Source organism: Pelophylax lessonae (assembly GCF_965119305.1).
Source record: "Pelophylax lessonae genome assembly, chromosome: 1".
NCBI lineage: Eukaryota > Metazoa > Chordata > Amphibia > Anura > Ranidae > Pelophylax > Pelophylax lessonae.
Genome location: NC_138768.1, coordinates 558580486 through 558597380, shown reverse-complemented (window position 1 = coordinate 558597380; position 16895 = coordinate 558580486). Strand labels below are relative to the sequence as shown.

Genomic DNA, 16895 nt, shown 5'->3' with positions numbered 1-16895 from the left:
TCCCCCACGAAAGTGGAGTTATCCTTCAAAGGTACTATTCAGTTTCAACTTCTTAAAAGGAATATTGGGATTCTTCAGGAAAAAGTGAAGAGGGTTCCAATACGTAGGGATGCAGCTGTAGAAAATCTTGTTACCCACATAAAATAAACCCAGTTTGTGCAATATGTAAACCAGTAGGTGGACAGCAGGCCTGCACAGTTACAGTGTTTCTGCTTCACTCCTAATAATACCATTAAATAATATACATTGCAGCGCTATCAAATTATGTGCACACCATTAACATAAAATTATTGCATAAAATATATACAGTGCAATCTGTAACCACCACAAAATGTTCTTGTGCAAAAATCAGATGTGCATTAAAAAAAATACATGTGGGTCAATAATAAATATAATTCACATTTACCGAAAATTTGAGCAAAAAAACGACTTTAAAGTGTCAACAGTGACAAGATTTCTCCACTTAAATCAGTGTTGTCCATAAATGACAAGCCGACTTACCATGTAAACCATCCAGTGCTCTTCTAAAATAAAAACACTGTAAAGATCTCCACCCTGTGTCACTCTTGTCTGCTCACTTTCATTAAATGAGTTCCTGCATAATATGAGGTCTCACAGGCTTGTTTCCACAAAGGGTAAAAACCACAGTATGATCTCTCTGCTTTCCTGATTTCCCACTCAGACCACAGGCTCCAAAAGGACAATCCTCATAATGTGCATAGTAATATGAAACACATATAGGCCAACATAATGCTCACTGTGTACTTAATTTCAAAAAGAAGTTAAGATAAAAATGCTCACATAGGAGATGCCAGCCAACCAGTAGCTCTCTCGTTCCAGTTATGGCACTTTTCCACTGCAAGTACCGGCTAGTACCGGCTCGGCTCTACTCGGCCCTGCTTGGCCCGGTTTGCTTTTCCACTGCGGTACCGCATGGTATAGTGTCGGAACGGTTCGGTACGGTACGGTATAGGTTTGCTTTTCCACTAAAGTAGTACTAAAGTTAAGTGGGTGGGATAACAACGGGGTGGGTGTGATTCTCTGACCAATCAGTGGCTAGTAGTGACTGCATGCAAAGGATTGTGGGATATGGTACCAGTTTGGTACCTGTTGGAACCACAATCGAGTAGGTACTGTTTTTTCAGAGCCGTACCATACCGTACCGTTCGGTTCCATGCAGTGGAAAAGCAAACCTATACCGTACCGAACCGAACCGTTCCGACCCTATACCATGCGGTACCGCAGTGGAAAAGCACAAAAGCGTGCCGAACCGGTACGGTTCCATGCAGTGGAAAAGCGCCATTAGTTAGTTATTTTCCCTGCACGGATTCACACAGGAAAGCTCTAATTTGAGTCCATTCAAGATTCCTATTTTAACTGAAGCCCTGGTAAAGGAAGAGATTTTTCTGACCCCTGAAACGCATAGCCTGTTTTGTTTTTTTTTTTAATGCAAACTAATAAATACATTTGGACTCTTTTGGTCTGGCACTTCTCCCTTTGTACATGTTTTTTTTTTTCCTACAAATGTTGGGAAGCACCTTTTCACTAAATACCATTGTAAGAGGTCATTTTTCCATTAACTGCCAACGTAAAGAGATTGGGGTGGTAAAGCACTGGATTCCAAATTTGTTGAGGGTTTTATTAGATTGAATACTTATTGTATTGAGGCTGCTCTTAGGGTAACCTGGCTGAGATCTCCAGGATAGCTTATTTGTGTTAAGAGAAAGGAGGAGAGTGCCAAATTGTAGGAATCAGTCCAGATATATGATCATTTTTATTGTCAAAACAAATGAGTCCTCAAAAGAATGGCATCCAGTTTTTTTGGGGTAACACATCAGGACCCCTTTAATAGGGGTAAAAAAAATAAAAATAAATAAAATGTATGTAGTAGTTATCTTAGTTCTACATAAAAGTTCTATATTAATAACGGTTTGCCAAGGGAACTCCTATGTAAGCTAGGTTCACACTGTAGGGGGCAAAGAACACGTACAAATTGCATGCATTCTCTGACTTACAGGCAAAATACATTCCTCTTCAGCAATTTGTGGGTGTGTTATTGATTCCTAATGGCACCCCCATGCATTGGAAACTGCAGCTTTTTTCAGGTGTGTGAAACTGCATGGTGCTGTAACCCCATGTGGTTCCGTGCAACTTTTTTTTTTTAAAAAGGGTCAGGGACTTTTTCCCTGCATTTCCCACAGGTACAGCAGCCCATTCAAATGCTACAATGTGAACCTGGCTGCAAAAAAAAAATAAGCGGACTAACTTGACTGGCCTGCACAGAGTCCAGACCTCAACCCGATAGAACACCTTTGGGATGAATTAAAGAGGAGACTAGGAACCAGGCCTTCTCATCCAACATCAGTGCCTGATCTCACAAATGCACTTCTGGAAGAATGGTCAAATATTCCCAAAGGCTTCCTCCTAAACCTTGTGGACAGCCTTATTAGAAGAGTTGAAACTGTTATAGCTGCAAAGATTGAGCCAACTCAATATTGAACCCTACAGACTAAGACTAGGATGCCATTAAAGTTTATGTGCCTGTAAAGGCAGGTGTCCCAATACTTTTGGTAATATAGTGCAGCCTTTTTCAACCAGGGTGCCCCAGCACCCTGGGGTGCCTTGAGGCTTCTTCAGGGGTGCCTTGGCAAAACGCCTAAAAATTGCCCAAAAATTGTATAAAAGCTGGCGTGTGGATGAAACCTGCCTTTTAGTTACACAAAGCCACAGGTTTTTATTGTACACCATTACAACCTTGTAGCTGCTGGCATCCTAACGACCAATGGCATCATCAGTTAATAAGGATGTCAGTCGCCTGCATAGCATCCTTGTTTGACTCTCCCCTGCCCCTCTACATGGGCACTAGGGTCACATTAGCTAAGTGATGGAGAAAAAGTGAAGGAGAAGAGAAACATTGGAATAGTAGTACCAGTTTGCAAAAGTTCATTTGCTTTGAAATAAATTACTTCTAATGTTGGGAATCTTACTTGTGTGGATGTTGCTGCATTATGTAAAACTATTAGAATATTTACATTTACATTTTAGAATGGGGTGCCTCAAGATTGTTCATCATTTTTAAAGGGTGCCTTTACTGAAATAAAGTTAAGAAACACTGATATAGTCTATCTATCTATCTATCTATCTATCTATCTATCTATCTATCTATCTATCTATCTATCTATCTATCTATCTATCTATCTATCTATCTATCTATCTATCTATCTATCTATCTATCTATCTATCTATCTATCTATCTATCTATCTGTACATGTATATATAGATATACTGTATATATATATCTATATAGATATACAGTATATGTATATCTATCTCTCTCTCTTTACATATATATATATATATATATATATATATATATATATATACAGTGCCTTGCGAAAGTATTCGGCCCCCTTGAACTTTGCGACCTTTTGCCACATTTCAGGCTTCAAAAATAAAGATATAAAACTGTAATTTTTTTAATTTTTTGTGAAGCATCAACAACAAGTAGGACACAATCATGAAGTGGAACAAAATTTATTGGATATTTCAAACTTTTTTAACAAATAAGAAACTGAAAATTTGGGCGTGCAAAATTATTCAGCCCCCTTAAGTTAATACTTTGTAGCGCCACCTTTTGCTGCGATTACAGCTGTAAGTCGCTTGGGGTATGTCTCTATCAGTTTTGCACATCGAGAGACTGAAATTTTTGCCCATTCCTCCTTGCAAAACAGCTCGAGCTCAGTGAGGTTGGATGGAGAGCGTTTGTGAACAGCAGTTTTCAGTTCTTTCCACAGATTCTCAATTGGATTCAGGTCTGGACTTTGACTTGGCCATTTTAACCACCTAGGCGGTAATCCCGAGCGTGACTCGGGGTGGATTTTTCATTGCAGGAGCGGTAACCCAGAGTCACGCTCGGGGTGGATTGCAGAGAGCGCAGCGGTGTTCTCTTACCTTATCCTGGCGATCCAGCGATGATCTCTCATTGCTGAGATCGCCAGCCGAGAGTCCCGCCGCTCCTCCGTCCACCGTCGGTCTGATCACTTCCTAGTTCCGTTCCCTGCAGCAGCAATGCTGCATGGGAGCGGAACTAGGGAGGGAAATTCAAAAAAAAAAAAAACGTTGCACAAAACACATAACACATTTTATATTATATATATATATATGCATATATATATGCATATATTATTATATATATATATATGCATATATATATATATATATATATATATATATATACCGGTATATATATATATATATGCACACACACGCATATATATATATATATATAAAATTATATTATTGATTCAATTATAATTCATGCGTTATATATTATATATATATATATATGTGTGTATATATATATATATATATATATATATATATATATATATATATATATACACACACACACACACATATATCTATATATAATATATAATGCATGAATTATAATCTAATCAATAATATAATTTTATTATATATATTATATATTAAATAATAAAATAATATTATTGATTCGATTATAATTCACGCGTTTGTGTTTCAAATTTATCACATCTGGGATGTCTACTAGACTCTTGTTTTGGTCAGGTTTAAGTCAGTAATTACTAAGAATTGTAGGCCTATAATACATAACGCCAAATTTCCATGAAAACAATTGTACCGCTTTTGGTATGTAATTCCTGACATAATCATACCGCCAGGGAGGTTAACACCAGGATATGTTTATTTGTGAACCATTCCATTGTAGATTTTGCTTTATGTTTTGGATCATTGTCTTGTTGGAAGACAAATCTCTTTCCCAGTCTCAGGTCTTTTGCAGACTCCATCAGATTTTCTTCCAGAATGGTCCTGTATTTGGCTCCATCCATCTTCCCATCAATTTTAACCATCTTCCCTGTCCCTGCTGAAGAAAAGCAGGCCCAAACCATGATGCTGCCACCACCATGTTTGACAGTGGGGATGGTGTGTTCAGGGTGATGAGCTGTTTTGCTTTTACGCCAAACATAACGTTTTGCATTGTTGCCAAAAAGTTCGATTTTGGTTTCATCTGACCAGAGCACCTTCTTCCACATGTTTGGTGTGTCTCCCAGGTGGCTTGTGGCAAACTTTAAATGACACTTTTTATGGATATCTTTAAGAAATGGCTTTCTTCTTGCCACTCTTCCATAAAGGCCAGATTTGTGCAGTATGCGACTGATTGTTGTCCTATGGACAGAGTCTCCCACATCAGCTGTAGATCCCTGCAGTTCATCCAGAGTGATCATGGGCCTCTTGGCTGCATCTCTGATCAGTCTTCTCCTTGTATGAGCTGAAAGTTTAGAGGGACGGCCAGGTCTTCGTAGATTTGCAGTGGTCTGATACTCCTTCCATTTCAATATTATCGCTTGCACAGTGCTCCTTGGGATGTTTAAAGCTTGGGAAATCTTTTTGTATCCAAATCCGGCTTTAAATTTCTCCACAACAGTGTCTCGGACCTTCCTGCTGTGTTCCGTGTTCTTCATGATGCTCTCTGCGCTTTAAACGGACCTCTGAGACTATCACAGTGCAGGTGCATTTATACGGAGACTTGATTACACACAGGTGGATTCTATTTATCATCATTAGTCATTTAGGTCAACATTGGATCATTCAGAGATCCTCACTGAACTTCTGGAGAGAGTTTGCTGCACTGAAAGTAAAGGGGCTGAATACTTTTGCACGCCCAATTTTTCAGTTTTTTTATTTGTTAACAAAGTTTGAAATATCCAATAAATTTCGTTCCACTTCATGATTGTGTCCCACTTGTTGTTGACTCTTCACAAAAAAATTAGTTTTATATCTTTATGTTTGAAGCCTGAAATGTGGCAAAAGGTCGCAAAGTTCAAGGGGGCCGAATACTTTTGCAAGGCACTGTATACAGTATATATTGTAATTAGTATGTGTAGTTATTTACAATGTATCTTTTTGTTCACAGAAAAAATAAATCATACATTGTTTTTACTATTGTGGGACCTGTGTTTTTAATGCATTTTTCTATTTTTGGATGTTATCTTGTAAAATAAACACTGTAGAAGCTTGTTAAGTTATTAGTGTAACAGAATGCAGGGAGTGTAACATAAAATATGACGCCCCTGCTGATCACTCACCATTTATTGTTTCTGTGGCATTGCCCGAATGCAGGGTGCTAAGGAAGGATGTGTCGGTAACGGTCTTGTTAGTTGTATATGTAGAGCCTGTGTGAATTATTTACATGTTAGAATCCAATCAGTATCTGCATCCATATATATAACTGACTTCTTGGAAAGCTTCAGATATTTCTAAAAAACATTTTTGAATTCCCACATTTTACTTAAAGAAACGTTTCCTACCCCTGTTGCACAATGAAGTGAATTTCTAATATAAAGGGAAATCCCTTACTCCTTTTTCTCTCATTTCCTCTTCCCCTTGCACTCATATGCTGACATTGTGACAACAAACAACTTATGACCTGCGGATGTGCCCTGTTTTGTAGTTAGTAGGAGTGTTGGTGTTCTTAGTTGAAGTTGGTGCACACTTTCTAATGTAATAGTTAATAATTCTACAATCATCTTTGAAGAACCCTATACTCTTGCACTAGAAGTAAGGGCAGGGAATCACTGCATGGAGTGTGTTGACGAAATATTCTATTACATTTGAAAATCCCTTTTAGGATGTTATGCAAAACTGTCACCTAAAGGAGTGTTAAACCCAAAAATATATATATAATACATTGCAGCTTATCAATCTGATGGTGGCTGCATTTGTTTTCTTTTTTTTTTTAGGTTTTTTTTTTTAGGTTTTTTTTTTTACTCCGTTTTGCAAGTAACACATACAGTGTTTCCCCCGCAAATAAGACCGGGTGTTATATTAATTTTGGCTACATGTAGCACTGCCTCCTTAAGCCCCGGTTCACACTTGTGCGTGTGTGGGGTTCGCATGTAATGTCGGAGCGCACTGCTCCGACATTACATGCGATCAGCTGTGCGGTGCGAGTTTAGCCATACAAACTGTATGGCTAAATTCGCATCGCTCCCGCAGCAAACACGCACAGGAGGCATTTTTGCAGCCGCATCAGGATCGGATCGCACAGCGGTTCACACTTGTGCGATCCGATCCTGTGCGAACTGCACGATCGCACTGCGATATGCGATCAAACTTGGGGTGTTGTTAAGATTACATTGACACCCCCAGCGTATCGCATATGGCAGTGTGAACTGCCGGGGGTGCGTGTGCGATGCGAATTCGCAGCCTTCCCGCATCGCATATATGTGAACCGAGCCTTAGGGCTGCTGGATTTCTCACGTTTTTGGGTCCCTCTGGGTTACCAATAGCAACTGCATGCAGAAACGTAACACTTTACTTTCCGGCTCAGTCAATTATCAGTCTAGGGGTTGTTGTTTTTGTTGTTTTATTTTATATGGGAATGGGAGAAGGGAAGAGTGGGATACTCCAGAACTTGAACTATTCACAATGCTGAGGACTTCTATCTGAGGATGCGGCTAGGTCGCAGTTTCACCTTGCCACTAGATGAATCTGAGTTCTTGAATAAACACTTGCTTAGTACTTATCTTCAGGGTACTCGCCTAGCACCCCCTTTCACTCCACCAGATAACACCCATCCTCTAACTACTCTACTCCAGAGAGTCACCCTTCCTGGTCAGGCCCCAGTGGCGTAACTTGAACCTTCAGGGCCCCGGTGCAAGAAACTATGAAGGGCCCCCCAGACCCTTCGCAGCCTGGGGCTCTTCCCACTGATGCTGGGGCCCTTTACTATCATTGCGGGGGTCTTTTATTATGGTCCCGCAGCGGGACCCTTTCACAAGTTCTGCAGTGGGCCCCCTTCCTGCCATCTTGGGGCCTCCCCATGGTGGTGGAATGCCAGAGCCCGGTCGCAAGTGTGACCTTTGGGATCCTGGAAGTTCACCCACTGGTGTCAGTAGTTTTTATTTTTTGGTACTTTCATTGTATTATTTTTTATCATTTTATTTTATTTTTTTACAATGTCACTGACTATGACTCTGTCCATTCAGAAAAGGAAGGAGCTGGTAAATATTTACTGACCCCTTCCTGGTTCTCTATTGTGACACATCCCCTGCAGCAGCCAGCAGGAGACAGGAGGGAGAACAGGGGGGGGGGGCAGCACAGTGGGGGGGGGGGGGGGCAGGGGAGCACACAGGGGCCCAGAGACAGCAGAACACAAGTGAACTGGATAGGAGGAGTGGTGGGGCAGCATACAGAGGAACCAATCTCCTCCATTTTCCTCCTGCAGCTACAGGAGGAAAAAGAAGGACAGTGATTTCTCTACATGCTGCCCCTCCTATCCAGGTGTACAGGGGAGCCACACAGGCCCCCTGGAGCATGGGGCCCGGTTGCAATTGCAACCCCTGCAACCCCTGTAGTTACGCCTCTGTCAGGCCCTTAGACATGATCCTCTGTACTCACGATTCTGCTTTTCAGGTTCTCCAGTGTCTCAACTCCTTTAGTCAGCTCTTCTGGACCTCTGGGTTCAGTTCCTCACTTCTGGCTCACCAGGCCGACTGCCTGTGACCATACACCAACCGCTGCAGAAGAGGAGGCAGCCGCCACCCTTTTCAGGGGACTCTGCTCACCAGCCAAAGACCCCGAGCACATGTGCTCCTGGCTTTAATACCACACCCCACAAGGCACAGAGACAGCAGTCTGTGCCAATCACTGGGGCTGTATCAAAGCCTATGTACCCATTGGCCAGGTTTCCTCCACTATCCAATGTGCCTCCCCATTGGACCAGCGGGTACACTCCCCCAGACCACATGAATCACACACTGAACACATTGAGCAGACCTAACTCACAGCCGTCTGCGGCGTCCGCCCGAGGATCGCGGGAGCGGGCTGCAAACCTCTGCACCTTCCTGTTGAGCCGAGATGCCAACAGATCCATGTCCGGGGTGCCCCAATGAAGGCACAACTGGTGAAACACCTCTGGATGAAGAGACCATTCCCCTTGATCCAAGGTAGGGAGAAAGTCCGCCTGCCAATTTTCCATGCCCAGAATGTGAACTGCGGAAAGAGCCGGAACAAACCGTTCTGCCCGATAAAGAATGCCGGCCACTTCTATGGCCACCAGAACACTCTTGGTGCCCCCCTGGTGATGGACATAAGCCACGGCCGTGGCATTGTCCGACTGAATCCGAACCGGGTAGCCCCGAAGATACTCGATCCAGTGAACCAGGCAAAACCTGATCGCTCTCAGTTCCAACACATTTATCGGCCACCTGGATTCTTCCAGGGACCAGAGTCCCTGAGCAGCCAGAGACTCCCTGGTCCGCTCGCTCAGCCGGATCCGATTGTCCAGGGAATCGGGATTCCGGTTCCATTTGAGAAGAATCTCCTTTTGGAGAGTCCGCGTATGAAACTGAGCCTGCGGAGACTCCGTACCAAGAAGGAGGTCGTCCAGGTAGCCCAGGACCGATATGCCCTGCAGCCGCAACAGCACTAGAACTGGGGCCAAAACCTTTGTGAAAACCTGGGGAGCAGAAGCGAGACCAAAGGGTAACGCCACAAACTGATAATGGTCCTCTCCCACAGCAAAGCACAGAAACCGCTGGTGTACTGCGTAAATGGGAACATGAAGATAGGCATCCTTGATGTCTATGGACGCCAGAAAATCCCCCTGATGCAGGGAGGCCACCACTGTGCGAATGGACTCCACTCCTTGTTGCATCAAGTCCTGCACTGCCCCCAACAGAGCCGTTAGGCGATTCGGGGACAGTCGCATATTGGAAGGGAAGAACCGCACCGGTGGAAGCGATCGAAACTCGATCTTGTATCCCGACCGCATGACCTTGTGAACCCATTTGTCTTGAATCCTGGAGAGCCACGGGTCCGGGAACCGGCGAAGACACCCCCCCCACCCCTGATATGGGTGGGGGCGCACCTTCAGGCTGAAGCGGTCTTATCCTCAGATCTGGAAGGACCGTATTTTTGCTTACCAGACCAGGGTCTCTTGAAACCCCCCGGGGGGGCTTTGGAGGGCTTCGCCTTGTCGCCCGCCCCGGAAGAGCGGAAAAATCTCGATAATCTCATCCAAGGTAGCACCAAACAGGCAATCCCCCTGAAAAGGGAGATCAGTCAAGGCTTTTTTGGAAGCCTGATCCTCCGACCAGCACTTCAACCATAGCATGCGCCTGAGGACCACCGTCGAGATCGACACACGCCCTAGCAATGGAGCAGCGTCCAGTGCGGCGTCACAAACAAACTGTAGCCCCTGCACCATTTGCTCCAGCAACTCCGCCACGGCAGGGGGGAGACTTCTCCCCTCCAGATCATGGCGTAAAAGCTTGGCCCATTCAGTCAACGTCTGTGAAACCAGAGCAATGGTAGGAAACCAGCGGATCCACCGAAGGTGGCACCGTCCATTTTTTAAGGAGGGACTCTTCAAACGGGTAGCGCCTAGCAATCCGTTTGGGCATCCCTGGGGTCGTTTTGGATGGACCCACTCCTTCTTAATGATATTGTCAAAGCATTTGGGAAAGGGAAACACCTTTGCCACCCTGGAGGGCTTGCGAGTGCCAAAGGCAACTTCCGTATGAGCTGCATCAGCAGGTGCAACCTCCAGTTTTAGGGTCTCCCGGACAGACACAATCAGTGCGTCCACTAGTGCCTTGTCTTGCGCTATGGCGGAGGCAGAGAGGTCATCCTCACTATCAGAGGAGACAGGGCTCGAGATAGCAGCCCCAGAGGAGGAACCCGCAGCAGCAGCGACTGGCTCAGGATCAGAATCTGAGGCATCAGACAAGACAGGGGTAGGCGTGGGTCGCTTTTTAGCCCCCCGTCCCTGACAGGCCACCTCCACCCGGGACACAAATTACTCCAGGACCGCCGAAGCGGATCAATGGTGAGCGGAGAATCAGAGGGCCCTGCGGCCACCTCGAGGGGATCAGGTGGTGACACATGTGCAGCAGGGTCCATGGTAACACCAGGGGAACCCGTCAGCAAAGTATGACAAAATTGAAAAAAAATAAAAAAAACTTTTTTTTTTTTAGAAATGTCACCCAGCGCTACAGCGCCCCTCAATGAGACAGCGTGCCTCGAGACCCCTGCAGAGAGGGAGAGACCCCCAAAAGGCTCACCATACGATGCACCAGAGTCCAACAGGACTGCTCTCATCGTTGTCTACATGACAAGGAAGTCCTGTGGAGCGATCTTCCCGGGCCTAGGGAGGGGCTCCGCCCCCTCACACGCCCTCAGTAACTCCCACAGCTGTACAGCTCCGCAAACAAAACGAGCTGGGTGTACCAAGATGGCCGCCCCCATGAGCCACATGAGGGACTCCAAACAAACGGCAGCCCCGCGCGCTGTGGTGGGAAGGGGGGGCCCCACATCTACTAACAGACGATCGATCGGCAGGTAGGCCCTGGGAAGCCAGGGAGGAAGCCCCCTGCACAACAGCCGTCCGCACTCGGGACCCCCCCCACCCCCCGCCCCCTTAGCGGCTTGCATGAACGGCTAGCCACCCCACACACACACACACACACACACACACAGACACCCCCCGTAGGGGGGAAGGGAGGGGGGAGAGGGACACCACAGGGGGAGGGTGCACAGGGGAACAGAGGGGAACCCAGATTAGTGTGGGTCCGACCGTCCCAGGGAGGGGCCCGGGTCCACCCCAGAGTCAGCCATGAGGAGCAGGGGGGAAACATTTACTCACCATACCGGAACAGAGCGGGCGCCACTCCAGACAAAACCCCTCGCCGCCCAGTGGGGGGGGGTGTCGGCCAAAAGAGACGCTGCGACTCGGCCGTCGACCAGTCGTATGCGACTCGGCGGGACGTTTAACCCGCGGGCCAGTCCCCGTCCAGCGGGACTATGTCGCGGCCGACCCAACGTGGAGCTAGGGCCTGCACGCGCTCGTAGGCCGGCTGAGGTGACCACTGGATTTCAAATCCAGCCCGTCGCCCAGATCCGGCATAATTGCTTGAAGATCTCACAGGAACAACTGGAGAAAAAAGCTAACTAAAAAAAATGTATCTAAAAAAGCTTGCCAGGACCAGAGATCCCAGCAAGGAACTTGGGTCCTTACTCCTGACTAGGCAGAAAAAAACTGACATCTTATGCAGGGAGAGAGAGGAAATACCCCCTGGGACTGCCCATAGGTGTGGCCAGAACTTTTTTCCTGCCTAGTGTCCTACTCCTGTAGGGGGCAGTATAACCCTACGGATATCAAGATATCAGTCCTGCGTCTGTCAATGAGCGACAGAGAAAAAAGGTTTTGCCTTTAGTTCAATTTTTAAGATTACTTGAAAAAATCCACTTTCATGTTGGGAGTGCTGCCTGTCTGCTGTTCATCTCTTTTCCACAACTTCCTGGATTCCCATGGAGGACTACATATCCCATGGTACATTGCTGCATGCAAGAAGTGATTCCTGTACTGACTCCACCTCCTAAAATGCCTCCTTTCAGCATCTCTAGTTCAGATGGAAGGCTTTGTGAAGTGTGTAACACAGCAATGCCAACTCATAGGGCATAGTAAATACGTGTCACAGAATTCAAGGAATTAAATATGCACAACTTTAAAAACCTCAGGATTAAACAGATTATTAGGAGGCGGCTAGAAACAATTGAATTACAATGTTGAAATCATTATATCATTTTACATTTTGACCATCAATACGCTTTAAGATTTTAGTTTTTTTTTTTTTTTTTTCACTAATTTGTAAATTCTAGAGACTGTACTGGGAAACAATCCCAGGAGGCAACCAGTTTCTGTCTGTATGCTTTATCTATTCAGGTGTAATTCAGTGGTGTACATATGGCAATTTGATACAGTATATCTTATTACAAGTTTACTGTTGCTACAATTAACTGAAAAGAAGATTTTTTTAAGCTGGTTTTTGTTACAGTATAATCAATGTTTCTTTGTTACTGTACATGTGCATTTCAAAAAATTTGAATATCATCAAAACGTTTATTTTAGTAATTAAATTCAAAAAGTGAAATTCATATACTATATAGATTCATTACACACAGAGCGAAATATGTCAAGTATTTCTTTCTTTTAATTTTGATGATTATGGCTTACAGCTAATGAAAACCCAGAATTCAGTAGCTCAGAAAATTATAATATTACATAGGACCAAAAAAAAAAAGGGATTTTTTAAACAGAAATGTTGGCTTACTGAAAATTATGTCCATATACAGTATAGTATGCACCTAATACTTGGCCGGAGCTCCTTTTGCATGAATTACTGCATCAATGGCATGAAGGCGATCGGCCTGTGGCACTGTTGAGGTGTTATGGAAGCCCAGGTGGCTTTGATAGAGCCATCTGCATTGTTGAGTCTGGTGTCTTTCATCTCCCTCTTTACAATACCCCAGAGATAGTCTATGGGGTTTAGGTCAGGCGAGTTTGCTGGCCAATCAAGCACAGTGATACTATGATCATTAAACCAGGTATTGTTACTTTTGGCAGTGTGGGCAGTGGCCAAGTTCTGCTGAAAAATAAAATCTGCATCTCCATAAAGCTGGTCAGCAGAGGGAAGCATGAAGTGCTTGAGAATTTCCTGGTAGAGGGCTGTGCTGACTTTGGACTTGATAAAACAACAGCAGATGACATGGCTTCCCAAATTATCATGGACTGTGGAAACCTCACACTGGACCTCATACAACTTGGATTTTGTGCCTCTCCACTCTTACTCCAGACTCTGGGACCTTGATATCCAAATGAAATGCAAAATTTACTTTCATTCAAAAAGAGGACTTTGGACCACTGAGCAACAGTCCAGGCCTTTTTCTCCTTAGCCCAGGTAAGACGCTTCTGACGTTGTCTCTAGTTCAGGAGTGGCTTGACACAAGGAATGCAACAGTTGTAACCCATGTCCTGGATACGTCTGTGGTAACAATTGAAGCACTGACACCATCTGTAGTCCACTCCTTGTAGATCTCCCCCAAATTCTTGAATGCCCTTTGCTTTGCTTCACAATCCTCTCAAGGCTGCAGTTATCTCTGTTGCTTGTGCACTTTTTTCTACCACACATTTTCCTTCCAATCAACCTTTCATTAATATGCTTGGATACAGCACTCTGTGAACAGGCAGCTTATTTAGCAATGACCTTTTGTGACTTACTCTCCTTGTGGAGGGTGTCAATAATTGTCTTCTGGGCAACTGTCAAGTCAGCAGTCTTCCCCATAATTGTTTAACCTACTGAACCAGACTGAGAGACCATTTAAAGGCTCAGGAAACCTTTACATGTGTTTTGAGCTAATTAGCTGATTAGAGTGTGACACCATGAGTCTACAATATTGAAATTTTTTTCACAATATTCTAATTTTCTGAGATAATAAATTGTGGGTTTTCACTAGCTGTAAGCCATAAGCATCAAAATAAAATAAAGAAATGCTTGAAATATATAATTCTGTGTGTAATGAATCTATATAATATGAGTTTCACTTTTTGAATTGAATTACTGAAATAAATTAACTTTTTGACGATATTCCAATTTTTTTGAGATGCTTCTGTATGTAATAGGTAAATGCCAGGAGGGCTTTTTTTATTTTACAAATACAGCATGCTTGATGTTGTGCCCTCCTGTTATTAAGTGTCGATGGGGGCAAATGGCTTTGCAATATTCCTTACCTGTACTGCTGGTTTTATTAGTGGTAAGTTCAGATGCATGTGGACTTGTTGCAGTAATATTACTATTGGTGTATTCTGTCTGTATCCCTTTGGATGTTAGGCTCGTAGCTGCACAAAAACACAAATGGTAAATCCATGAATAAACTTGCCAGGCCCTGAATAAAATATCGCTTAAACGTTTTGACGATTGGTAAAGACAGGGATTGACAAACCCCAGGTGCCAGGTCGACTAGAAAATGCGGACTGGCACCTGGGCTGCTTTTAACCCCCAGTGGCTAGAATAAGGGGAGCAGCCGGGGGCACCATTTGCGCGCTTGCTTTCCAATGTCAGGGGTGGGGAAGGGAAGCACTGTGAAGCTAGGTTAAAGGAGCAGAGGGGCGGGACTGTGAGGGGCGGGTTAGAGCAGACGAGGGGCTGTAAAGTAGTATGAAGGGTGGATTGGGGGAGCTGACAGGGGCAGAGTTGGGCCCCTGGCAGGAAGTGTGCCCTGTGCAGCTCTCTCCTCCATCCGCTGGGTGCACGTCTAGATTAAGCTGTCCCTAGAGCAGGAACCGACAGCTCTGAACAGGCTCAGCAATGGCCCCGAGCTGGACACCACCTCGCAGGGATCCCCAATCTGGACAGTGGGTGTGGCCAACTATTATCAATGCTGCCTTATCAGTGCAGCCTCATCGGTGCCCATATTTGTGTCCATCAGTTCTATCTTATCAGTGCAGCCTCATCAGTGCCCCTATTAGTGCCTATCAATGCTGCCTTATCAGTGCAGCCTCATCAGTGCCCATATTAGTGCCCATCAATGCTGCCCTATCAGTGCAGCATCATCAGTGCCCATATTAGTGCCCATCAATTCTGCCCTATCAGTGCAGCCTTATCCGTGCCCATATTAGTGTCCATCAATGCTGCCTTATCAGTGCAGCCTTATCAGTGCCCTTATTAGAGCCCATCAATTCTGTCTTATCAGTGCAGCCTCATCAGTGCCCCTATTAGTGTCCATTAATACTGCCTTATCAGTGCAGCCTCATCTGTGCCCATATTAGTGTCCATCAATGCTGCCTTTTCAGTGCAGCCTCATCAGTGCCTCTATTAGTGCCCATCAATGCTGCCCTATCAGTGCAGCCTCATCCTCATGGATTTGTTTATAGGAATTAGATTGCCTTTGTAATAACTCATTCTTAGACATCACAACCAAGATTCCCATATTGTTTGGGTATTTCAAATGTTTCTTTAAATGCCTACTTCTCAGTAAAACATGTTATCTCTGTATCTTACAACAGACAATACCTAGCCTCATAAATACTTTTATATAATATATGTCTTAATTACATTTTTTTTTTTTTTATTGTACTTAAAGCCCAACTCCAGCCACAGACAGAAATTTACCCATCTCACCCCTTTAACCCATCATGTAGGGTTAATTATTTGTGTTACCTGGTGAAGAAAGATATACTCACCTACCGTCCTGGTCCCACTGCGGCTCTATTTCCTGCTGTGAGCACCACTTTTTCAGTAGGAATGGGCTCGGGTGAGTTCAGGATCCCACTTGCCCCATCCTGCCAGGAAGCCAACATTGCACACAGCTAATAACAGGCAGTGAGACTTTTCCTGATCCTCATCTGCACAGATTAGGAAATGTCTCACTGCCTGTGATTAGCTGCGTGCAGTGTTGGCTTCCTGGCAGGATCGGGCAGGTGGGATCCCGAACACACCTAAGTCCATTTCTATTATCCAGATGTGCAGGCTATCTGTCCCGGTCCTCCACCTTCATGTCGTGATGATGTCACACCTCTTGTGGATCTACATCACGCAAGCAGTGATTGTGACATCCGAAGAAGCACCCCACCAGTAAAAAACAGAAGAGAAGTAAAGAACCCGGGACCTGAAACCCCAGTGGGTTTAGGTAAGCAAAAAAGGGTTTAGGTTTTTTTTTTTTCATTCCAGCATTCAGCTACAGGGTAGTGGGAATGAAAGGTGGGAGGTTGTTGTTCTTTGCCTGGAGTTTGGCTTTAGGCTGGGTTCACATATATGGGACCTGTGATGTGTCCCTGAGGGCTGCAGACAAGAGGAGGGGGCTGAACTTCCACTTGGGTCACCTAGGCCAGTGGTCCTCAACCCTGGTCCTCAGGGCCCACTAACAGGCTAGGTTTGCAAGATAACTGAAATACATCCCAGGTGATATAATTTGCTGCTCAGTGATGGCAGTACTCTAGTCTGCATCTCCCCAAGGTAATACTTAAAATCTGGCCTGTTAGTGGGCCCTGAGGACCGGAGTTGAGGACCACT

At 44.8% G+C, this 16895-nt stretch overlaps 1 protein-coding gene across 1 annotated transcript in view; it reads right to left on the bottom strand.

The window, feature by feature from the left end:
- CIST1 (colon, intestine and stomach enriched 1) overlaps nt 1-16895 on the bottom strand; it is a 139373-nt gene that overhangs the window by 26217 nt on the left and 96261 nt on the right. Inside the window, exons 3-4 of the mRNA XM_082243506.1 lie at nt 14615-14722; nt 6129-6215 (exon numbers count right to left, since the gene is read on the bottom strand). Of these exons, the coding sequence (XP_082099632.1) occupies nt 6129-6215; nt 14615-14722 (195 nt within the window). The remainder of the gene's footprint in view (nt 1-6128; nt 6216-14614; nt 14723-16895) is intronic.